Source organism: Hypanus sabinus, unplaced genomic scaffold, assembly GCF_030144855.1.
Source record: "Hypanus sabinus isolate sHypSab1 unplaced genomic scaffold, sHypSab1.hap1 scaffold_214, whole genome shotgun sequence".
Lineage (NCBI taxonomy): Eukaryota > Metazoa > Chordata > Chondrichthyes > Myliobatiformes > Dasyatidae > Hypanus > Hypanus sabinus.
In genome coordinates, this window is record NW_026780246.1 from 232,207 (window position 1) to 257,290 (window position 25,084).

The 25,084-nt window shown below is 45.6% G+C and overlaps 2 protein-coding genes across 2 annotated transcripts in view; both read right to left on the reverse strand.

Annotated features, from left to right (window-relative positions):
• The window catches only part of LOC132387728 (NACHT, LRR and PYD domains-containing protein 3-like), a 331,928-nt gene that overhangs the window by 222,990 nt on the left and 83,854 nt on the right, over window positions 1-25,084 (reverse strand). The gene's annotated exons all lie outside the window — the stretch shown is intronic.
• On the reverse strand, window positions 17,608-21,951 carry LOC132387735 (zinc finger protein 239-like). Its single transcript, XM_059960097.1, has 2 exons — window positions 21,811-21,951; window positions 17,608-19,285 (listed from the first exon to the last, which is right to left on the reverse strand). The coding sequence occupies exon 2, from the start codon at window positions 18,794-18,796 to the stop codon at window positions 17,843-17,845; it is 954 nt and encodes a 317-aa protein (XP_059816080.1). The 5' UTR covers window positions 18,797-19,285; window positions 21,811-21,951; the 3' UTR covers window positions 17,608-17,842.

Here is a 25,084-nt window from a genome sequence, read left to right on the forward strand (position 1 = left end):
TTATTGTTCAGATCTTTCAGAGGACCAGTGTTATCCCTTGCGGTCCTTTTGTCTGATCTGTATAGTCCGTTAGTACTGGCCTTCACCCAAAGCGTTCAATTAGCACACTCGATCCTTTTCTAAGTGTTACCTTGCATTTCGTATACTCGATAATAACCTATCTGCCTATACCTACCGTGGGACTCCTTTTATCTCGTAAACAGAGCCTCAACATCTCTCAAAAAAACAAGGTTCCCTAAACCATTTGTCTTTGCATTTTATTCTGATAGGCTCATAGAAACTTCATGCTCAAAATTTCACACTTAAAGGTCCCCTCCTTATAAGAACGGCTTTGCCAGAAAACAGCCTGCCCCACTCCATAGTGGCCAGGACATTCCTGACACCAACAAGATTGTGTTTTCCAAATGTTAATCTCAAACCATGCAGATACACTTTTCTATATTTCCTTTGAATCTGGTGACCTTTGAAGGTCTCCCGCCTATTAGAATGACTTTGCCAAAAAAAAAAAAGCCAGGTGTTTTCTGATACTATCAAAATTGTCATTTCCATACTTTAATCTCAACCCGGATACCCTTTTCCATATTTCCTTTGAATCTGGTGTCATTGTGGTCACGACATGCAAAGAGTTCCCCTACACTCCTTGACGCCCATCTCGCTCATTCCTCTTTCCGAAACTTCCCGGTCACTCACCCTCCTTGCTCACTGCGCTTGTCTCTCACTCCTCCCACTCGCCTCCTCCTCCACACCCGTTCCGTTCTCTCACCCAGCCCTCTCTATCATCGTCTCTCCCATTCTGCTGAACCCTCTCCCTCCACTCTCCCTTCTCCTCCTTTTTACCACCTTACTCTCTCATATCCTATTCCCCTCCTTACACGTGACTCACCCTCTCTCCATCTCTTTCTCTTCTCTCCTAGTCGCGCTTGCTGCCCCTCTCACACACTCTCCCTATGCCTCATACCCTTTCTCTCAAACTCTCCCTCTCTCTCCGCCCTCTCTCTGTCCCTTCCTTTCTCTCCCCTTTCCATCCATCTGTTTCAATGTCCCCTCTTTCTCTGTCTCCCCCTTCTGTCTCGCCCTCTCCATGTCTCCCGTCTCTTTAACACACTCCCACTCTTCCTGCTCCTGATACAAATTCATCTTACCCCTCTCCAACTTCCACACACTCATCCTGCCCCTCCTCCGCCTGCTCACCCCTTAAACCCGCACTCTCCTCCTTTCCATCAGCCTCTCCCTCCCCCTCACCCTCGCGGTTACAGGAAACATTTAAAAATTACTGGCAGCCGGAACTGGGAACATAGCCAGGTTAATGATGCGGTTAGGAATGCCACGGACTGATTATTTGAAGGAATCCAGAAAATACTTGTAGAATAATTGCAGATGATGCGAGTCCTCGGGGAATATAAAATGCTGGAAACTCGCAGCCCTGTAAAGGGTATTGTTGCGGGTTCGAGACCCCAGGTAAATTTCTTAAAGACATATTAATGGTTCTATCGGTCTTCCCTGTAGCAGAAATGGTCAAATACATTAAAAAACTGAATGATTACACACCTGAATGACAGTGAATTGTCGAACCGGTCGGATTTGATTCCAGCAGAAAGGCCGTTCCCTGTTCCGAGGAATGTGGGCTCCAGCCGATGCTTCCACACAGACCCTGAGCTCCGAGTTTCACAGAACAACCACCCGCATCCATGGTCTGCCCTCTTTTACCCTCCTTTTCAGTTCCACTGAAGGGTCTTGGCCCGGAAGCTCGACTTATTTCTCCGTTCCAAAGATGTTACCGGTCCTGCTGGGTTCCTCCAGCATTTTGTGCGTTGCCATGGTTACGAAAGATCAGCGGGTGGGGCAGAGAGAAGGGGGCAGCTTGAAAATTCCTCAGAACATGTCCTCCTTGTTAGAATATTCTTGGGGAATTAAGCTGTGAAAAATTAAATTTCTGGTAATTATTTCTGATCTTTGTTTAGTTAACCCGTTCTCTGTTTTGAATCAGAGATCAAGGTAACATAGAAACGTACAACACAAAAACAGGTCTTTCGGCTGAGCCATTTAAACTGCCTAATCCCTTCGAGCTGTACCGGGGCCAAAACCCTCCAGACCCCTCCACACCCCTCCCATCCAAACTGTCTCTTAATGGTTGAAATCGAACTGGCTTGTAACATGTGTAGCCAGCAGTACGTTCCGCACTATCTGGACCTTTTGAGTGAAGATGAGTCCCCTCATGATCCCCTGAAACTTTTCATCTTCAACCCTTCAATCCCTCTCAATCCCCCTCATAATTCTCTCTACCTCTGTTATATCTCCTCTCGATCTTCTTCGTTCAAAGGAATAAAGTTCGAACCTACTTGATCTTTCCTTACAACTCATTTTTCTAAAATTTGTTGTTTGTTATAATTAAAAATATTTTAAAATAATGCAGATGACGCGAGTCTGGAGTAAAAATAAAATGCTGGAAACTCGCTGCGAACAGGGTAGAGTGACTGGTAAAGTTGCGAGTTGAAGACCCCAGGTAGATTTCCTTGAATCACGTTAATCATCCTATCACTCTTTCCTGCAGCAGAAATTATACAATATTAAAGTGGCGTTGTTCACACCTGAATGAGAGTGAATCGTCGAATCGGTAGGATCTGATTTCAGCAGAAAGGCCGCTCCCTGTTCTGAGGAATGTGGGCGGACAGGCCGCTACTGTCACACAGACCTGAGCCCCAAGTCTCTCAGAATAACAACCAGAACCTTCCGAATCAATCAGTAACCCGGCCTCCTCCCAGACTGGCGAGAGGGAGCGTTTGGTGTCGTGGGCGGGGCAGTTTTAACTACCTGAAAAAATATCCACGAATATCGGCGAATATACTTCGTGAATTTAGGAGTGAATAATACAACTTCTGATATTTACTTCCGATCTTTGTGTAATCAACCCGTGGACTGTTGTGAATCAGCCACCAAGGAGCCACAGAGTCACAGAGTTAAAGTGTCAGGGAGAAGTACAGCACAGGAACAGGCCTATTTAAACTGCCTTCTCCCACCAACCTGCACGGGAGCGGTATCTACCCTAGCTCTACCTTCTAAACTATCTCTTAAACGTTGAAATCCAGTTCGCATGCGCCACTGGTGCTGGTAGCTCGTTCCACGCTCTCAAACCTGCTGAGTGAAGAGGTTTTACCTCATGTCCCTCTTAATTTCTTCACCTTTCACCCTTCACCGGTTCTGGGAAGCACCGGTTGTGGTCCTACCAACATTGGTGGAGAAGCCTGCTTGCATTTACCTTATCTATATCTTTCATAACGTTGTTTACCACTATGAAATCTCCTCTCAATCTTCTATGTTCTAAAGATCCAGTTTTAGTCTATTCAATCTTTCCTTATTACTCACGTTTTCCAGACCCGGCCAAATCCTTGTAAACTTCCTCTGCCCTCTTTCCACCTGACTCACGTTTTCCCTGCGGGGAGCTGGCCAAAGCTGTGCTCAACCCTTCAGATTAGACACCGACAGAGTCCTGTACAACCTCAGCTTACCATCCCGTCCCGTGTACTCGGTACTTTGGCCTGTGTGCCGGCAGCTTGCTTCTGATCTGTGACGTCATTTTGCCAGCTGGCCCACGTTCCGCTGCAAGCCGCTGTCGTATTCCCGCCGCCGAACGCACATCTACGTTTGGCGTCATCCGAAACTGTCCAGATGCGTTTAACCACATAATCATTCAGATCGCTAATATCGATGAAAACAGCAGAGGACGGTCTCTAGTTTATCCCCGTAATCAAGGCAGCAAACACTCCTGTGTAATTTTCATAGTCCATGGACTTGATGCCGTTTTGCCTTACCTCTGTAGACTCTCTCCCCGTCTCCCAAGTAAATACAGATGCACATTAAATACATCTCTCTGGCCGCACACACGGTTTAGCATTCTGACCTCCCAGAGGACCAAGTCAGTCTCTTGCAATCCCGTAGCTCTTAGCATATCAGCAGCACTCCGAGGAATCTCCTTCAGATTGTCTGCTACGGCATCATCGTGCCTTCTTTTGACTCTTCTGCTTTCTGTCGTAAGAGTAATCTTGCATTTCTTACGGTGATTATGCATCTCGTTGCACGAGGGATTCTCCATCTCCGAGCCCCTGACACCCTGTCCCTTGTCAGCACACCGGAGTCTCCTCCGCCCTCTGCTGGTGACTAAAACGTGTCCGGCGGTTAATCCATTCGTCAGGAGAACCAACAGGAATGGGATTACAGGGGTGAAGATGCAATTAAATAAGTTCATTGGAATCGCGAAAGATAAGGACAAATAATATACAGAAGGCAAACAAAGAAATGGAGTAAATATCATTGTACAATACTTTCAGAAAAGAAAATACCAGTAACCGTTTCTTAACCAGCTGACCACTGTCACAGTCCACAGAACCATGAAAGCCCCGGCACCAGGTTCAGTAAATTCTGTCACTTCTGTTAAGAGAACTATGTTGTTCCATAGTCCAATCAGATTAAATCTTCGCCACACAATCTCCCTCCTTATGGACTTGCACCTATTTGTTTACATGCTAATTGCCTGCTCTGTTAATGTTACACTTTATTATTGTTATTTATTTATCTTGTTTTAACCAATAACGGACAAGATTCGGCTGTTATTAACTGACTACGCTTTGGATAAAACCTGATAACGTCCACGCTTGAAATTCAGCATATACAAGGCACGAGGGCGAGGCCGGGGGAAATATAGCTGGAAAAGACAAATACAGGTGAAACAACTGTGAAAACACCTCTCTTCCCTTAACCATCTGCAGTGCCTTCAAATAGCCGTGCCGTGTGAGACACTCCGTCACATGCAAATCCCGAGACATCCTGCCCTTGGAGTTCCCTTCAGGCCAAGTTGAGGCAAAAAAAATCCTAAAGGAACTGCAACCTATATTCTGGATTGGCATTCTCATATCCACAACACGAACATCGAATTTGCAACCCGTTCATACTGAGGTTTCTAGCTGCTTCTGGAATCCTTAATATAGTCACAACGATACCCGGGACAACAGTTTGTGTCCGGTTTTCATCTGCGAATTAGTTAGCAGTGAATAACTCTGATTAAAATCACTGATATTTAGGCAATTTCGGAAGTGCTGAGGGAAAAGTGGTCTGTGGTACGTCAAATACAAACACCGCAGAACATAAATTCCATTAAATATCAGAATCAGAATCCGGTTTATTAACACCGGCATGTGTCATGAAATTTGATAACTTAGAAGCAGCAGTTCAATGCAATAGATAATATAGAAGAAAAAGTGAAATAAAATTCAATAAATAAATCACTTACAGTATATGGGTATTGAATAGATAAAAAAGTGCAAAAATAGAAATAATGTATATTTTTAAAATGAGATAGTTTCATGGGTTTAATTTCCATCTCGGATCCGACGGCAGGGTGGCAGACGTGTCTGTAATAGTGATCCATTGAAACTGGCGACAGCAAAGGACTCTGGGAATGCTTAGTGTGGAGAACCGCAGGATGTGCGTGGAACAGACGTCACAGGAGGAGTATCAGAGTCGGAGCGTGAAGAGGGTACAGACTTACCCAGACATGATCGTTTTGAGGGATAGCGAGCATGCTGGTAGGGTAGTACTTTTGCTCCAGGTGGGAATCCTGGGAATCTTCCAGTGGCCCCTATGGCTATATCTCCGCCAGGTGCACCGAGATGCAGCTCCTGAGAGACCCTGTTGGGGATGATGACTACAGTTTACTTAAAAGAGGAAACAGGAGATGGAGAATAGCTACAGGGAATTAGTCACCCCGAGGCCGCAGGAGTTAGATAAGTGGGTGATGGTTAGGGGACAGAGGGAAAGAGCTCACATAGTCGAGAGCTCCCTTGTGATCATCCCCCTCCGTTATCTCGTTTTGGATGCAGTTGAGGGGGATGACCTAACAAAGGACGGCGATCCGGTCTCTGGCACTGAGTCTGGTTCCGTGGAGCAGAAGGAAAAGAGGAAAATGAGGAATGCGGCATTCATAGCGGATCTGTAGTGAGGGGAACAGACAGGAGGTTCTGTCAGCCTGATTAGAGAGACCCGCATAGTGTGCTACCTCCCAGGTGCCAGGGTACGGGATGTCTCGGATCGGTTGCAGAGTATTCTAAAGGGAGAGAGTGAACAGCCAGAATTCTTGGTACACGCTGGTACTAATGACATACTCTAGGTAGAAATAGGGAGGAGGTCCTGACGAAAGAATTCAAGGAATTGGGTAGCAAGTTGAAAAGCGGGACCTGCAGGGTAGTAACCTCGAGACTGCTGCCTGGTCCTCGTGCTAACGAGCGCAAGAATAGCACGATCGGGCATATTAATGAGTAGCTGAGACTGGTGTAGGGGGCAGGTCTTCAAGTTCCTGGATCATTAGGACATCTTCAAGGGGAGGTACAACCTGTACGAAAAGAACCCAAAGGGGTCCAATAGCCTAGCGGTCACAATTAGTAGAGACGTAAGGGAGGGTTTCAGTTAATTGGCAGGTAGATGGTAACAAGAGTGATCTGCATTAGGAAGGGGAAAACAGAAATAAATCACAGATAGCGTGCAACAGAAATTATAGAAAGGAAAGACAGCAGATGAGGCATAATCACAGCCAGTGCGTTGAGTTATAGGGTGATGGAGTCGTGGTGCAGTTGAAACAGAAAGCAACAAATAATAGACTGAAAGTGTTGCAGTTGAATACACGCAGAATAAGAAATAAAACGGATGATATTTAAATTCAACTACTTATTGGCAAGTACGTCGTTGTGGCCATCTCTGAAACTTGTAAAAAAGATGGCTGCCATTGGGAGAAGAAAGTCCCAGGATATACGATATCGGAAAGATAGGTTAATAGGAAGAATGTTTGGTGTGGCTCTGTGTATTCGAAAGGAATGACACATGATCAGAAGGTTTAGAATCTCTATGGGTTGAGTTATGAAATGGCAATGGTAAAAGTACCCTAATGGCAGTTCCATACAGGCCTCCAAACAGCAGCCGGGATGTGGAATACAAATAACAGCAGGACATGGAAAAGGCGAGTCAGACGGGCAATGTCATGATAATCGTTGGGGATTTTAACATGAAAGTGATTTGGAAAAACCAGGCCATCACTGGACCACAGGAAACAGAAACTAAAGAATGTCTTAGAGATGGCTCTTTAGAACAGCTTGTTGTTGGACCCAAAACAGGCTCGGCTGTGCTGGATTGGGTGTTGTGCAATGATGGGGAGGTGATCAAAAAGCTTGTTAAGGAACCATTAGGGAAAATTGATCAGGGTAAGATCGAGTTCACTGTGAAATTTGAGAAGCAGGAACTAAATGCCGATGTGTCGGTACTTCAGAGGAATAAATGAAATTTCAGTGGCATGAGAGGGGAACTGACCGAGATGGACTGGAAAGGGACACTAGCAGGAAGGACAGCAGTGGAGATTCCGCGAAAAATGAGGGAAGTGTAAGTCAGATATATTCGAAATAAGAAATTTTCGAATGGAGGAAGGACACTACCGTGGCTGACAAGTAAATTCAGAGATAAAACAAAAGCAAAAGAGAGGGCATACAAGGAAGCCAAATCCAGTGGAAGATAGTCAATTGGGAAACTTTAAAACCTGTAGAAGGAAACCAAAAATGTCGTTAGGAAGGAAAAGATGATTTATGAAAGGAAGCTGGTGACTAATATCAAAGAAGAGACGAAAACGTTTTTAACTATATAAAGAGGAAAAGTGAATTGAGGGTAGATAGAGGATTAATAGAACATGGCGCTGGAGGTATTGTGACGAGAGACGGAGAGACGCAGAGATGGCAAAGGAACTGAATGCGAATTTTGTATCAGTCTTCACAATGGAAGACGTATGCAGTACACCGGACATTGAATAGTATCAGGGAAGTGAAGTATGTGCAGTGGAAATTACGACAGAGAAGGTGCTCAGGGAGCATAATGGTCTGACGCTGGACAAATCTCCTGGACCTGATAGAATTCACCGTCGGGTTCTGAAGGAAATAACTGGAGAGATTGTGGACGCATTAACAATCATCTTTCAAAAATCGGATTTCTGGAAAATTGCAAATCTTACTCCGCTATTTACGAAGGGTGGGAGACAGCTGAAAGGAAACTATAGACCTGTTAGCCTGACGTCAGTGTTTGGGAAGTAGTTAGAATCGATTGTTAGGGATCAGATTACAGAATACCTGTGGGCACATGACAAGACAGGCCAAAGCCAGCATGGATTCCTGAATGGAAAATCCTACTGGACTAATCTATTACACTTTTTTGAGGAAATTACAAGCAGGGTAGACAAAGCGCATGCAGTAGATATGGTGTACTTGGATTTTCAGAAAACCTTTTGACAAGGTGCCACACATGAGGCTGCTTAGCATGTTAAGAGCTCATGGAATTGCAGGGAAGTTACTAGCATGGGTGCAGCATTAGCTGGTTGGCAGAAAACAGAGAGTGGAAATAAAGGGATTCTATTCTGGCTGGCAGACCGTTACCAGTGGAGTTCCATAGGGGTCGGTGTTGGGACCGTTACTTTTTACTATGTATGTCAATGATTTAGACCATGGGATTAATGGATTTGTGGCTAAATTTGCGGATGATACAAAGATAGGTGGAGGTGCGTGCAGAGTTGAGGAAACAGAGAGACTGCATAGAGACTTAAATAGTTTAGGAAAAATGGGCAAAGAAGTGACAAATGAAATACAATTTTGGAAAATGCGTGGTCAAGCACTTTGCTGGAAGATATACATGGGTAGACTATTATTTAGATTGGGAAATAATTCAAAATGTAGAGATGCAAAGGGACATGGACGTCCTTGTGCAAGCTACTCTAAATGTTAACCTCCAGGTTGAGTCGGTTGTGAAGAAGGCGAATGCAATATATGAGGGAAGTCTGGCATATAAAGTCTCTCCCGCTTTATTCCCTGGATTTCAGGAGAATGAGGGGGATCTCTTAGTAACATTCCATATCTTAATAAGGTCTGAACAGATTAGACGTGGCGACGTTATTTCCCAGGGTAGGGGAGTCTAGGAGAAGTGGGAACAACTTCAGGATGGAAGGGCGTCCATTTAGAACAGAGATGCGGAAAAATCACTTTAGTCAGCGGGTGGTAAATCTGTGGAATTTGTTGCCACGAGCCGCTGTGGAGTCCCAGTCATTGGGTGTATTTAGGGCAGAGATGATAGGTTCTTGATTAAGCAGAGCATCAGTGGGTATGGGGAGAAGGCAGGGGAGTGACGATGACAGGAAGAATTGGATCAGCCGATGATTGAAAGGTGGAGCAGACTCGATGTTGAATGGCCTACTACTGCTCCTATAATCTTGTGGTCTTACGACTTTCTACCTCACTGTTAACAGCGCTACCGATTCAGTGCATCTGCAAAACAATTGTCATTGTTGGGACAACTGTAATGAATGCAGATACTCTGTCAGTTTAAGCAGTCACACCAATTTGAGGGCGATTGAATTATTTGCTTCATATCGGTACAAACATTGCGTGTTCCTGGTTTACCACGTGATGGTCTGCAATCAATGTTATGCTGACACAAAATATTGGAGGAATTCAACAGGTCAGGCAGCATGCATCAAAATGAATAAACAGTTGACTTTTCGGGCTGCAACCCAGTTTCGGGATGGAGTAAAAAGGGGGAAGATGTCAAAATAAGAACGTTGGGAGTAGCTGGAAAGAAAACAAGCTAGAAGCTAATAGGTGAAGCCAGTTGCGTTGGATATGGGGCGAAATGTGGCTGGGAAAAAGCAAAGAGCTGGTGAAGAAGGAATCTGATAGGACAGAGTGGATCACGGGAGAAAGGGAAGTAGCGGGGTCCGGAGAGAGGTGACTGGCAGGTGAGGAGAAGAGCAGCAGGCCAGAGTGGTGAAATGAAGAGGGACGGGGGGAGGGGGAGGGTAAACACTGGAAGTTTCAGATATCTGTGTTCATGTCATCAGATTGGAGGTTCCACAGAGAGAATATATTTGCAGGTTACTCCTCCAACCTGAGGGTGGGCTCGTGTGGCATGGGCCGACATTTCGGACTGGGAATGGGGATTAGAATTGAAATGGTTGGCCACTGGGAAATTCGGCTTTTTGTTGTTGGAGCTGAGGTGCTTGACGAAGAGTTAATTAATTTGAAGAAGGCGTCTCGGCATGAAAAGTCGACCCTTTATTCATCTCCATAGATGCTGCCTTATCTGTTGAGTTCTTCCAGCTTTTTGTACGTGTTGTGATTATTGTGATTAACAGTTTGCGTGCGTTCCCCACCTCGAAAACCTGGATGCGATATCAGCTTATGGCTGTTCACTATATTACAGGAAAGCACAAACAATATATTCGTTTGTATATTTCTATTGAAACATCTATAACGGAGACAATTTCCAGAGTGGAACAGAGCAACCCAGTGTCAGTATAGAATTGGTCTATGACGACAAAGTCTATGGAGTCTGGGAATGGACAAGATCAACAATGAGAATCATGAAGCAGAGAGGCGAGCCTGAGAGTGTCTCACAACAACATTCACTCACCTCTCCAATCGTCATTTCTTCATCTGTAAGATTTTGCAATTTCCTGTGAAGCTCTCCATACCTCATCACATTTGGGATTTTATTTGAATGAAATCATGCTTATTTTTACCCCAGCTGTTGGAAAACACGTCAGCCTAGTATATTTAGCGTTCTGGAGCGGGTATAAATGAATGGCCGTGGAGATTCATTAGCTCAGAGTATCTGAAGCGTGATCGCGGGCAGCTGGAATACAGGCTGAGTCTCACACAACATGCTTGAAATTATTTACCGCGTGAGGAAGATATATTACTTGATTGTTGCCGTTATTGGTGTCCCTGGTAAGAACAGACGCGAACGAACATTTGCTGTTCAATGCGCGCGGGAAAAAAAAACAACAAAAGAAAAGATTGAAACAGATGCAGAGTGTAAGATCGGGGCGATGGATATATATCGTGGGTCCATGGCAAGCTGTTTTGATTTATCAATAGAAACACGCTTTCGAAGTAAACTCCGATAATTCAGCGCGCTCGGCACCTTTAAGGACTACTTGATTTTTTTCAGCATTAATAGTTCAAGATGCTTTAATTTAAAATTTAAGGGATTTGTTTGAAAAAAAATACTGCGAGTTTGAAGGGAACGCGGTAAGCGAAACCCAGGTGAGATTCACTTGTGTGTTCGATCTCGGAACATCGTGAGTTTCGAAAATTGAAATAGTGTCGGTGTGCGTTTCAATTTACAAGGGTTTGTCTCCACGCCATATTATCAGTGAAGTGGGGGTTAGCCAACCCAGAGGAGTCCGTTAGATGCCTGACGGTGTGATACACGGGATACTCCGCTCTGGAACAATGGACATCGATCCATTTGGAATAATGCTTCTGTAATTTGGAGCAGGTCAGGAAGAATATGCAAAACAAAAAATGAAAATGGGAACTTCCAGATCCGATCCCATCAGAGAGTGTGAAGGAACTGCGGCCAATGGTAGCTGCGGAATTTAACAACAGCGAGCCAGGCTGGGCCCGTGCGGACGGGTGACAAACGGGAAGTCGAGGAGGAGATGAATGCCTGCGAACAGAGGAAGTAAATATGCTTCAAACTTTGAACATTGTAAATGGACAAAGTCAGGCAGCGGGGCTGGGTGATATGCCAAGCCAGACAAAAGATAGATGATGGGATCGCGGGAATCACAAAGGCCGTGAAAGTTGCCAAGGTATTCAAACTTTACATATCGGCCGAAAAGAGCCCTTTGCGATTAGTTGGCAATGCCTCCTTCCCAAATCCTGCTTCTCTTTCGGTACCGAGTGCCGTGACCTTTCTCCCTGCTTGAGGCGTCTGCAAAATCTGATTTACAACATTTAAACCCCGGTAATGAGCAGCCGCAAAGTTTGATTTTTCTCTCTTTTCAGCTTATCTCGGCACAAAGACCCAGAGAGAGTAATTCATTCAATCTTTCTGCTTTCCTTCTCCCCCACCTCCCCCCCCAGTGAATTTAGTGGCGATAGTGATTCTGTCCCGGGGAAAGTGCGGCCTATCCACCTGCACCACTCGCTAGCTGGTGGCCATGGCAACGGCGGATCTACTGACCATTGTGTTTGCGGTGATATTGTGGCGGGTCAGTTATTATTACTTCCCCGGGACTTTCCTGGACATCACCCCCGTGTGCAGTACGATCTCTGTCCTGGGAGAGGCAGCCACCTACTGTTCTGTCTGGTTCACCGTCAGCTTTACGTTTGATCGGTTTGTCGCCATCTGTTGTCAGAAATGGAGAGCAAAGTATTGCACCGGGAAAACTGCGTCTGTGGTTCTGACAACAACCGGTGTTGTGTTGTGTTTGAATAATGTGCCCTACTTCTTCATATTGCAACCTGTGAAAGTGATTGACAATATACCCTGGGACTGCATTCCAAAGCCGAGCTACTATACGGATGCCGGGTGGTTGGGATATGACTGTTTTACTACTGCTCTATCGCCATTACTCCCGTTCGTGTTAATACTCCTGCTCAACGCTCTGACAGTCAGACACATTGTCGTGACCAGTCGCGTCCGTAAGGGGCTGAGGGGTCAGAGCAAGACGGAGATCCGCAGTGACCCGGAGATGGAGAGCAGGAGGAGGTCTGTGATCTTACTTCTCTCCATCTCCGGAAGCTTCATCATCCTGTGGTCGGTAAAAGTTTCTGAATCCCTTTCTGGATTGGATAATTACAATGAGTCGGAATACATTTTTCAACATACCGGATACATGCTGATGTTATTAAGTTGCTGCACAAACACGTTTATTTATGGGGTAACTCAGTCCAAGTTCAGAGAGCAGTTCTTCAGCGCAGCGAAATATCCACTCTCGTCAATTATTCATCTAATCAATAAACAAAATATCTAAGCTCTTCTCAGAGGGGGTTATGGTGATTTCATCTTAACACTGCAGAACTAACATCGGAGAACATGGCAGCGGGGAGAATAAAACTGGTCTAGAGCCGAGAGAGGCACAACACGGGAAAATACACATTCACACCTTCAACCAGCGACGTCCACCTCCTGCCAATTACTGAACTCACCCTATCTTTTATGTTTATTCCCCACCATATTCCGGCTCCTGTCACCGCCACAACCCTTTCGGTAATGATGGAGCGGGAGAGGATCCGGGGGCATTCAAGTCCTAGTCGGCAAAATTGCATCTCATTTGTTACGTTAGCCTTTTGCATCAGAATGAAATGAGAAAGCGAGTCAACAGTCTGCACGAACTCACAGTAAACCTCGCACTTGTCCTTCATATTAGATAAACCTGTCATGGAGAAATGATTAACACTGCAGAGCTCCTGGATTTGGTCCATAATTGTGCGAATTTCCATGGAGTGACCAAACGCCTACTTTGCCTCACTTTCTCCTCAGTTAAAACGGGTAAAACGTGAGGTCTGGACATAGACAAAAATCTCATTTCTCAATTGGGACGGATTTTCGGCCTGTTCTAGCGGTGTTTATTATTGTCCTGCAGCTCTAATTGTCTAATGTTTGTGTACTGACTTTGGGATTATACCAGTCGTATATATTACAATTGGGACAATATCGCAGGCTTTCATTTTCCTTTTCAAGTCGGCATATTTCATGTGTTATTCACACTGATGTTTGTGTGTTGTATGTGTCGGAATGACTATACCAATCAAGTAAATTGTCTTTGCAGGTTTATCCTGTGATATTATATCCGGACGGGGTATCATGTACTTACTGCTTGCCAAACAATGGATCGATCATAATATAATCGTCAGAATCCGCCTTAAAACGGCATTACGCTATATTTATACTAATCTATAGAATCTTGCCAAAATCTGCATCTTCAAGCAAGATTCTGGTGAATGATGCTTCCCAGTGTGGAAGGAAACAGATTGAAGTAAATCGTTCTTGCATCATGTAATGCATTGGATATTTTGAAACAACATACTGTATTCTGCTTTACAGCCCGAGAGAGGCACAACACAGGAAAATACACTTAGTCTTGAATTTGTCAGATTTCTTAATGAGCATTTCTGTTACCTTTTTTTTTCAGCTTCCTGGTCCTGTATTGCCACAAGGAACAACTCAGTTTCCGGCAAGAGATCTCCAACTTTTAGCCTGGCGTCAGACGCTTCTAGTTGACACCTGGTCTGCTCAGGTGGTGGGGATCTCATCCCTGGACAATTATGCTCATCCAGGTTAACTCTTTCTTCTACAGCAGTGTTTCCCAACCTATTCTAGCACTTTTCGTGCCGCGGAACAAGTGGAGATGTCGAACACTCTGGTTGCTAATTTATGCATCCCCAACAACGTCTGTTAGGTTAGTAAGATTGCCAAGTGTCAGACGCGTTGTGATGACGCATGTTCAAGGCCTGCAGTGCTTGGCTTCTTTCCGCGTCCCAGTGCCACGTCCTTCTTTGGAAGTGCCTGGTCTACTAACGGTCGGTCAGGTCTGGTGCCTCAAGTTAGAGGCAGCTTACCGCCCTACCAAGTATACTGAACGCACCCCCCCCCGCCCATTCCCCCGGCGAGAGTTGTTGTTCCTAAAGCCATCTGAGGACACATCACTGCCCCCAGAGGGCATCACTGTTCCATTGCGATATTTTCTTCATCTTTCTGGATTAGGCTTTCATTTCAGTTCAAAATAGCAAATGCTCGCAGCGTGTTGAATCCGGTTTCCGTTGATGCAAATACATCAACGTAAAAAGAAAATTTTAAAAAAAGTAGAATAAAGTAAATCCTTATAAGTGTGTCTGTGAGTGGGACACAGGGGATGGACTTCCCTCAACACTGAGTGTGTGCAGCTCCCTCAAAATCTCGCTCCCTCCTCTCTCCACAGTGCGCTCACATGATCTGTCACTCCCTTTCTCCCCACCCTTCACCCTCCTCACTCCTCAAAACACTGCTTCTCTTTCCTCCATCTTCTCACTCTTCCTCTCCTCCTCTCCCCTCTTATCCTAATACACCCTCTCCCACTTCCTCGCCTCCCTCTCTTACTCTGCTCAACCCAACTTTCTCTCACTCTCACCTCTCTTCTCCCCTTTCTGTCTACAAACCACACCCCCACCCCGACACTGAATCTCAGCCCGTGTTCACTCCAGGATAGCATCCCGTCCCTTTCAATGTGCGACGGCAACATCGACAAGATAAGTAGCCTTGGTGTTCAGTTTGCACATCGGAACTTGCTGGCATTTAGAGTTGGAGGAAGCAGAGGAGGGAACGAGACAGAAACATAGAGGAAGAGGGAGAAGGAGAGAAGGGAAGTGGGAGACAGAGGGGGTGGGAGAGAGAGACAGAGAGAGAACAGGCTTTTAGTTGTATTGAGAGAGACAAACTGAGTTAGAGAGAGCAACAAGAGGCTGCTGGAGTGTTAGCGAGACAGACTGAGGAGGGATAGGAGGGAAGTGGCGGAGGCAAGAAACAGAGGGGAGAGACGGGGGGCTACAATCAGTGAGGGATGGCGGAAAGGGGGATGGATGTGGGTGAGAAATAAAAGGGGAGCGAGTGAGGGGGCAGAAAGAGGCGTGGGAGAGAATAACGGAGGAGAGAGATTGGATCGAATGGGGAGGGAAGAGAGATGGGGAGTTAAACCGGGATAGAAACCAGGGATCGAGACGGGGGAGATATACGAGGGAAAGTGACGGGCTCTTTGATATCTCTGTTGATCAGTGAGAGAGAAACGGACAAGGATCAAAAAGGGCCACTCATTTTAAATGGAGACATATAGAAATCTCTAAAATTCTAAATCTTCCATGTGAATTCCTTCAGGATCAGTGAAGTGTCTATCTATCTATCTGAGTGTAGACGGGTGGGTGGGCACATTTGAGGAGGAGATAGACGGGGATGGGAACAGAAGCATAGATCAGACACGGCCGTGTTGAATGAACCTAATATCATAAGACTTCCTCCTCATCTCTCTTCTGAATTGATTTCCCTGTAGTCTTGAGGGTTTATCCCTGGTCTTGGGCTCCGCATTATGGGAAACACCATCTCCTAACCTCCATACCTCTGCTTTTCAGTATTCAGGAACCCCACCCCGCAACACCAACACATCCCCCCCCCATAATTCTAAACTCCAGCGGGAACAGGCACAGAGACATCAAATACCATGAGCTGTGGTCTTGTTTAGCAGCTTCAGCTGCAGCACCTGGTTCAAGACCATCTGAAAATCCAAACAAACAACACCCACCGCCTTTCTTATTTCACCAAAGGATTCCAACAGATTTGTCTGGGAAGATTTCTACTGAAGAAAACCATGCCGACTTTGGCCGTACAGTGGAGGATTCAAGAGAACTGTCATGTAGATGGGGAATAAGATGGCGGCACAACGCAGCGCACACGGCCTCTCTGGAGAATGTTATCTGTTACTTGTTAAGTACAGATTTGTATCTGTACATTAAGTATAATATTATTGTATAATAAGTACCCTGATTTGATGGAGATACACGTGAGTGTGCGGAGGAACTTCGGGAGAAACTTCTGAAATGACCGCTTCGCCGCCGCTGCTACTGTGCGGTGCGGTCCGGAATCTCCGGATGAAAAGGCCTCCGAGACCTCGGCTTTGCTTGTTTCGGTGGCCAGGACGATGTCGATGGCGCTCGGAGCCTGTATTGCAGGCTTGAAGTTTTCGGACGGACTCAGAGTCTGCTGTGGTCGGGTCCTTCCAAGGCATCAGTTTGTCGGTGCCTGAGAGTTTATGGCAGGGAGAGTTTCTCCCTTTTGCTGCCTGATATCGGGACTATTGGAGTCGATCGGGACTTGAGACTTTCTCTTAAACCGTGCCCACGCTCTACTTTTATCAAATTATGGTATTGATTTGCACTGCTGTAACTATATGTTATAATTATGTGCTTTTTTTTGTCAATGTGACTCTTTGGTTTGTCCTGTTTTTTGTGTTATATCACTCTGGAGGAACATTGTATTATTTCATAATGCCCGCATGCAATTCTAAATGACAATAAACGAGGACTGAGTGTCCTCATAATCTAATGGAACAGAATCACTGGCAGGGTCCAGCTGGCCAGTGTTGACTCTCTACTGTACACTAGGTGTGTTACAAATTCACTTAAGTAGCAAAGACAGAGTTTAAAATAAACTTAATTATTTGTCTCAGATCCAGAATATTAAACTCCAGTCCCACTAAAGGTGTATGTGCAGCAGAAGAAACTCCTCCCATGCCCAGAGACCAGGGTGCAGAACTGGATGTGGTGAGCAGCAGTAAGTCAGCTCCAACAGTCACTCTCGAAATTGCATTCAGCAACGGTGATGGACAAATATCCAGCATGCAGATTATTGAAACTTTCTCCCCTGTGTGAACAAGGCCGTGTGTCACAAGTATAATATGCTGTAAGGTTTCACTGCAGAGACAATGGTTTCTCTGTAAGCAGCAATGTTTAGGTTAAGACCAGAGAAAACAGGGTTTTGGAGTGCAGGGCTATCCGATGAGAGAAATCTTCTTTCTTGTGAGTCTGGAGGAGAGATTTTGTGGTCATTTGCTGGGGAGAGATGAGAAGACGTGAATGGAGAGAGTGGGCCCTTTTCCTTTTTTATTGTTTGTTTACTTTACTAACCCTACAGTCAAAGTAAGAATTATAAAGCTCAATTGTTTAATCACATATTGTGTACTGTTTGTAATTTCAGTGTACTGATCTGTAACAGGGGACACGTCACACAGCATCCACCCAAACAAGATTTCTTAAGTTTGACCGGGCTGGGGACTATCAACTCCAAACTTAAGTTGCCAGCCAAAGTGAGTTAACATAAGGTTAGCTGGCTGAGTGAATCGCTTCCCACATTAACAGCAAGTGAACAGCCTCTCCCCAGTGTGAACTCAATGATGCACAGTTGGTTGATCTGGCTGAGAGAATCTCTTCCCAAAGTCTGTGCAGGTGATCAGACTCTACCCAGTGTGAACTCGCTGGTGTCTCCGTAGTTGAGATGACCGAGTGAATCCCTTCCCACAGTCTGAGCAGGTGAACGGCCTCTCTCCAGTGTGAACTCGCTGATGTATCTTCAGGTCAGATGACCGAGTGAATCCCTTCCCACAGTCCAAGCAAGTGAACGGCCGCTCCCCAGTGTGAACTGCCTGGTGTGTCATTAGGGTGGATGACAGAGTGAATCCCTTCCCACAGTCTGAGCAGGTGAACGGCCTCTCTCCAGTGTGAACTCGCTGATGTATCTTCAGATGGGATGACCGAGTGAATCCCTTCCCACAGTCTGAGCAAGTGAACGGCCTCTCTCCAGTGTGAACTCGCTGGTGAGACATTAGGTCAGATGACCAAGTGAATGATTCCCCACAGTATGAGCAGGTGAATGGCCTCTCCCCCGTGTGAACTCGCAGGTGAGACATTAGGTGAGATGACCGAGTGAATCGCTTCCCACAGTCTGAGCACGTGAATGGCGTCTCTCCAGTGTGAACTCGTTGATGTACCTTCAGTTTAGATGAGCAAGTGAATCCCTTCCCACAGTCCAAGCAGGTGAACGGCCGCTCCCCAGTGTGAACTCGTTGATGTACCTTCAGTTTAAATGAGCAACTGAATCCCTTCCCGCAGTCCGAACAGGTGAACGGCCTCTCCCCAGTGTGAACTCGCTGGTGAGACATTAGGTCAGATGACCGAGTGAATCTCTTCCCACAGACTGAGCAACTGAACGGCCTCTCCCCAGTGTGAACTCGCTGATGTATCTTAAGTTGAGATGATGAAGTGAATCTTTTCCCACAGTCTGAGCAGGTGAGTGACCTCTCCCCAGTGTGAAATGACTGGTGTGCTTGCAGATGAGCTGACAACGTGAATCCCTTCCCACAGTCTGAGCAGGTGAACGGCTGCTCCCCAGTGTCAACTCGCTGTTGAGCCATTATGTCAGATGACCGAGTGAATCTTTCCCCACAAATTCAACAGATGAGCAACTTCTGCCCAGTGTGAACTGACTGGTGTGTCCACAGGTGGGAACGCTGACTAAATCCCTTCTCACACACAGAATAGGTGAATGGCCTTGTCCTAGTGTGAACTTGCTGATGCACCTTCAGTTGAAATGTCCGCGTGAATCCATTGCCACTGTCTGAGCAGATGAATGGCATCTACCCTCTGCAAAATAACGGGCATGCCAGTTGGTCAGATGATCGAGTGAATCCCTCCCCACAGTCTGAGTGGGAAGGGTGACCGAGTGAATCCCTCCCCACAGTCTGAGCGGGAATGATGATCGAGTGAATCCCTCCCCACAGTCTGAGCGGGAAGGATGATCGAGTGAATCCCTTGCTCCACTTCTTAAATATCTGGATAGAGACAGCAAAACTGGTATGTTCTGTTTGAGATTCCTGTAGACAAATTCCTTGTCATTTTTTAACCTGTAAAAAGATTTACAAAATCCATCAATGGGTGTAGAACAACATTTCAGATGAAATTACATGAGTTGTCAAGATGTGATCTGGAATCACACAGTTACAGTGAAGTTCAACCCAAGTTGGAGAGAGAAATCATCTTCTAACTGGGCACAGTGCTGGAATGACCATCAAACTCTCTGATGCTCGACCTGTCTGTAAAAGAATGGGGCATTTCTGCCACCTCCAATCTGTGACCTGCCTCAGTTTGACTCTCTCTCCATTGTTATTATTCCCTGTTCCCACTGAGCTGCATGGGTTCCTGGCCCCACAGTAACTGAAACACTCTCACACAAATAGCCGGCAGTGTATTGCACGAACCCACCACTACCTGTGTAACAAACGTACCCTTGGCATCCCCTCAGTATTTATTTCCAAGCACCTTAAATCTATGCCCCCTCATGTTAGCCATTTCAGTCCTGGGAATAAAACCTCTGGCTATCTACACGATCAATGCCCCTCATATTCTTATACACCTAAAAAATGAACTAAACATAAACAAGGTAATTAAACATTGCTTTGAGGATTTGTTGGAAGTATACAGAATTATGAGGGTATAGATAGGGTAAATGCAAGCAGCTTTTTCCACTGAGGTTGGGTGGGATGACAACTAGAGGGCATGGGTAAGAGGGGAAGGTGAACATTTAATGGGAGCACATGGAAAAGCTCTTCACTGAATTGGTCGTGAGCGCGTGGCATGAGATGTCAGCACAAGGGGTGCATGTGAGCTCAGTTTCACCATTTGAAAGAAGTTTGGATGGGAGCCTGGATGGTAGGGGTATGGGGGGCGATGGTCCCAGTCAGGTAGTTGCAATAGATACCTTAAATGTTTTTTTAACATTGACTAGCTGGGCCAAATAGCCTGTTTCCATACTGAACTCCCCCATGTTTCTGTGACAGAGAAGCAGGCCAAACTTGTTTGGAAGGGAAAAGATAGGAGTGGCAACAGAGCAGCAATGGCTGGAGTTTCTGGGAGCAATTCAGGAGCTGAGTGATCGATATCTGAGGTCTGAACAACATCTGACTGGTGTCAAGAAAACAAACTCTCCCTCGTTATCACAAAAACAAAGGAGCTGATTCTGTACTACAGGAGGAATGGAGACAGGCTAACCCCTATTGACATCAATGGATCTGGGGTTGAGAGGGTGAACAGCTTTAAGATCCTCAGCATAAACATCACCAAGGATCTCAAATGCTCTGTACATACCGGCTGTGTTTTGAAAAGAGCACAGCAGCACCTCTTTCTCCTCAGATGGTTGAAGTTGCTTGGTATGGGCCCCAAATCCTTTCTTCAGAGAGACAATAGAGAGCATCCTGACTGGATGCAGCACTGCCTGGTATGGGAACTGTACTTCCCTCAATCGCAGGACCCTGCAGAGAGTGGTGCAGACAGCCCAGTGCATCTGTAGATGTGAACTTCCCACTATTCAGATTTACAGAGACAGGTGTGTAAAGAGTGCCCAAAGGATATTGGGGACCCAATTCACCACAACCACAAACTGTTCCTACTGCCACCATCCAGGAAACAATACCACAACAAAAGGACTAATAGGCTTTGTGACGTCATTTTCCACCAGGGCATCAGAATGATTAATTCATGCCGATACAATTGCATGTTGATTTTATATTGACTGTTCTATGTATAAACAATATATTATAAGTTACTATAAATTACACATTGCACATTTAGATGGAGAGTAACGTAAAGATATTTACTCCTCACATGTATGAAGTATGTATGTAATAAAGTCAATTCAATTCGACACAATTCACCCTCTCCACTATCCGTTCTGTCACTCTGGCTCCCATTCCCCCAACAACTTATTTTATCCACTTCACCCTCTGACCACACTAGCTCTAGCAAGCCTTAATACTAGGATATTAGACCCCTTGTTGTTCAATTCCCATAACTAATGAATTCCCTATCACTTATTTGACTTTCCACTGCCAGGTAATCACCCCAACAGTTTCTAAAGCCATCCACCTGCTGTTGTGTTGGATAGCAACAAGAGTACTCTTCGATGGCCTTTTAACCTCATTCACCTGACCGACTGCCACCCAGTTTCCTGTGTCCTGCACCTTGGGTGTAACTCACCTCTCTTCATGTCACATCTATCACCCCCTCTGACTCCCAGCTGATCGAGAATTCATCAATTTCAAGTCCCAGCTCCTTCAAGTTCAGGGCTACAAGCTGCAGCCGGATGCACAGCTTGTAGGTGAGGGCATCAAGGACACTGGCGGTCTCTGCACCTTCCCTCCCATTCCCCCTCTAATTTCTAATGACCAGTGTGCACATAAATCATGTACTGTGCTTAATTTTACCAAGTGACAACATGTGCACAGTGATTTTTATATAGTGAGGTACTCATTTTTACAGCTAGCAAATCACTGTCAATAAGAACTATGATGTTCTCTGGGTTCAATCGAGTTTATCTGCACTCTCACATAACCTATGTAGCAGGCTTGTAACAGGTAATGAAGGACTTACTTACCAGAGCTTTTGCACATTGTCCATAAGTGGTTTGCTTGCTCAATTACGCTTCAAAAAGTCAGATTTCCAAATATCACTCCACTTCTTCCCACTTGTAAATTCTACAGCAACTTTTCATCGCCACAATACACACAGGTGTCACCAGTTTCTATATTGGACAAAAACATTTCCCCTGACCCCTCCTACTGAATTAAGGATATATATAAAAACAATCATTTTGAACCTATGTAACCTCTGGCTAAAGGAATAATTGGGTCTGAATAGGAATATTTGAACCGAAGCAAACACTGTCTTCAGTGGTTAGCCAGGACAGGTTCATAACCAGTTCTCTGTGGCTTGCAGAGTGACACACTGAGAGATGATACCATTATACACAGTACCCTCGTTAGTTGATAACATTATACATTGTAACCTCTTTTGAGTAAAGGGAGGAGGACTCACTGATAAGGAGAGAAATAAACATCTGTTTGTAATTAAGTCAGGGCCTTGCAAAGGGAATAACTGATAAGGACTGGACAGTATATCCATCTGTAATTAAAACCTTCATTTAGCAAACTCTCTTATCTAATTAAGTTTGGAGCCAACAGACTTGGTGGGCGTACCAGTTCAAATAACATCTTGCAATAGGAATGTATGGGGCTTACTATGTATAAATAATATGGCTGTAACCTGACTAAGTCAGTCCACTTGTCAGATGGTGGCAGTGCTTTCATGCATTCCCTTTAACAACATGGTCTCAAACTCCTGCTGGAAAATGAATTGTGACGATAAGAAGCTGGTCTGCCGAGTTTTATTCAACTTCAACATTTGGAGTCACAAACACGATCCCAATACAGGGAGTGCTGAGCAGATGGGCTGAATGAAGATGTAAAGTGGAACAGTATATTATCAGCAAGTTGGAGGAATAATGCGTGTGAGAAAGGGATAGAGGTCTGTACTGCAGAAGGAACGCCAAAGGTTGGGAGATGCTAAAAGTGGAGCATGAATGGGTGGATGGGCACCAAAATCAAGAGCAGGAGAAACAACGTAAGCAAACCGAGGTTGGTCCAGATAGGAGAGAAGGGCATGTATATCAGTCTAAAGTTCAAACTTACAGGGAAACAAGGGATCCCAAACACACGTCTGTCATACCGACCCTGTTTGAGGACAGTGACCGTGATGAGGATTGGGCACCCACCGTACCTCTCCTACCTTACCAGCGGCCAAGTTCACCCAGTGCCCCCGAACCCCAATCCTCCCAGTACCCAGATACGGTGGCCGCTCAGGTAAAACAGTGGCACAGGGAAGGGGATGTCTCAACACCCTGAGATCCCAAAAGGGAATACCGAGGATTATTCCGAGACAGGGAGGGAAGAATCCAATAAATCCCCAGAGTTAGTGGCTCCACAAAGACAACTGCCCACTCTAATGCTGCCCAATCCATGAGGAGGAGGAGGGACAGCCCTCAGTGATTCCTGTGTATGCTCCCTGGAAGCCTCAAGAAATGATAATGATCATGAATCAGGCCCCAGATAGAAAAGAAAAACAAGCGCAGTTTGCTCAGTGTGTCCGCAGTACTACACAAATGTCTAATGCGACTCCGCAAGATTTATTCGGTCTCTGCTGCATGATTCTCTCAGCTGATGAGGGGTGGAAATGGAAGGCAGATTTGAGATACCAATCCTATCAGGAGTTACAGGCGGGAAACCATAATGAGAATGAACGGACAGACCAGATTATTCAAGACTTGGAAAGGGCTCTCCAGCAACCTGTAAACATCACTAAAGTACTTGAATGCAAACCTAACCCTGGGGAATCAGGACCAGACTATTGGGAGTGATTTGTGGCCTGCTATGGCAATTTCACAGGAGACCAAGCCTTTTAATTATGGGAATCTGTCCCCCCAGTTTAATGCCCTACTGCTCCAAAACTTACCAACTAAGCCAACATGATTAAAACAGATAATATGGATTGGCCTGACAATGACCGAAATCGAATGCGACGAACTTTGACATATTATTGGAACTTGATTTTCGATTCCTGATCAACCCCAAAAGGAACTAATACTTAAAGTGAACATGTTCAGCGGGAAGAAGGATGCGAACGGGCTATATCTTGGGATCAGAAATTGGATCAAAAACCTACCAAGGGACAGGTGTGGACAACAACCCGTTTAGAAATTGACAAGCAAAGTTGTTTCCTACTGTGAGTATCATCCCTCAGGAAGAGCCCAATGTAATATTGACAGTTGCTGGAATTTCAATTCCATTTATGATTGATATGGGGCAACCAAAACCACTCTCGATCAGGAAATAGTATCAAAAGGGATTCCAGCTATCAGACGCTACAATCATTCTGTCTGGGTTCGAAGGCACGGAACGTACCTATTCACGTACCCAGCCACTGCAGGTGGAATTCCAGGGGAACCAGCGTGAGGTTTCATTTACTGTCACCTCCAGACGGGGGTGTAATCTCGTAGGGAGAGACTTGCTCTGTCTGTTGGAAGTCGAAATTCTATACACGGACAAGGATATCATGCTGGAACTGTGAACAACTGATAGCTTCCCGTGACCACCCAGTGGTGGGCACTTTATCTGGACTCCAGTACATTTAAACCCCTTCTGCCAGTGGCCAGCTCTTATGTGACTCTGTGTTATGACCCTACGTGGTGCTCAACTGAGGAAACCCCTCGAGGGACAGAAGTTCCCAGTCACGGTGATAGGAGAGGTTAAAGGAAGAGACGGTACTGCATTTCCGGCCGAATTTCCAGATTTCTTTTGGTGACAGACAGGACTGGTGGTTCCCAATACCACCAGTGGGTTTGCCCTGGGTTCAAGCCAAAGAGCCAAGGGTTCCTTGCCTGCACCCTGACGAAACAAGCCTCCAGAGCCGAGGGAGACTGGCAAGACTTGGACGCGGGCCAACTCCGATACGGGAAGGAGTCTGAGGTGAAAACGGGACATCTGGTAAGACATTCTTTTAATATTGACCAAACCCAAGACGTTGAACCCCATCTCTGGGCAATTGCAGTCCATGAAGTCAGCTCTCCTCTCCGGATCACAGTGAAAGAAGGACAGACTCTCCCATCCATTCTGCAATACCCCCTCTAGCCCATCCAGATCACTGTGAAAGAAGGACAGACTCTCCCATCCATTCTGCAATACCCCCTCTAGCCCATCCGGATCACTGTGAAAGGACAGACTCTCACATCCATTCTACAATACCCCCTCTGGCCCGTCTGGATCACTGTGAAAGGACAGACTCTCCCATCCATTCTGCAATATCCCCACGAGCCC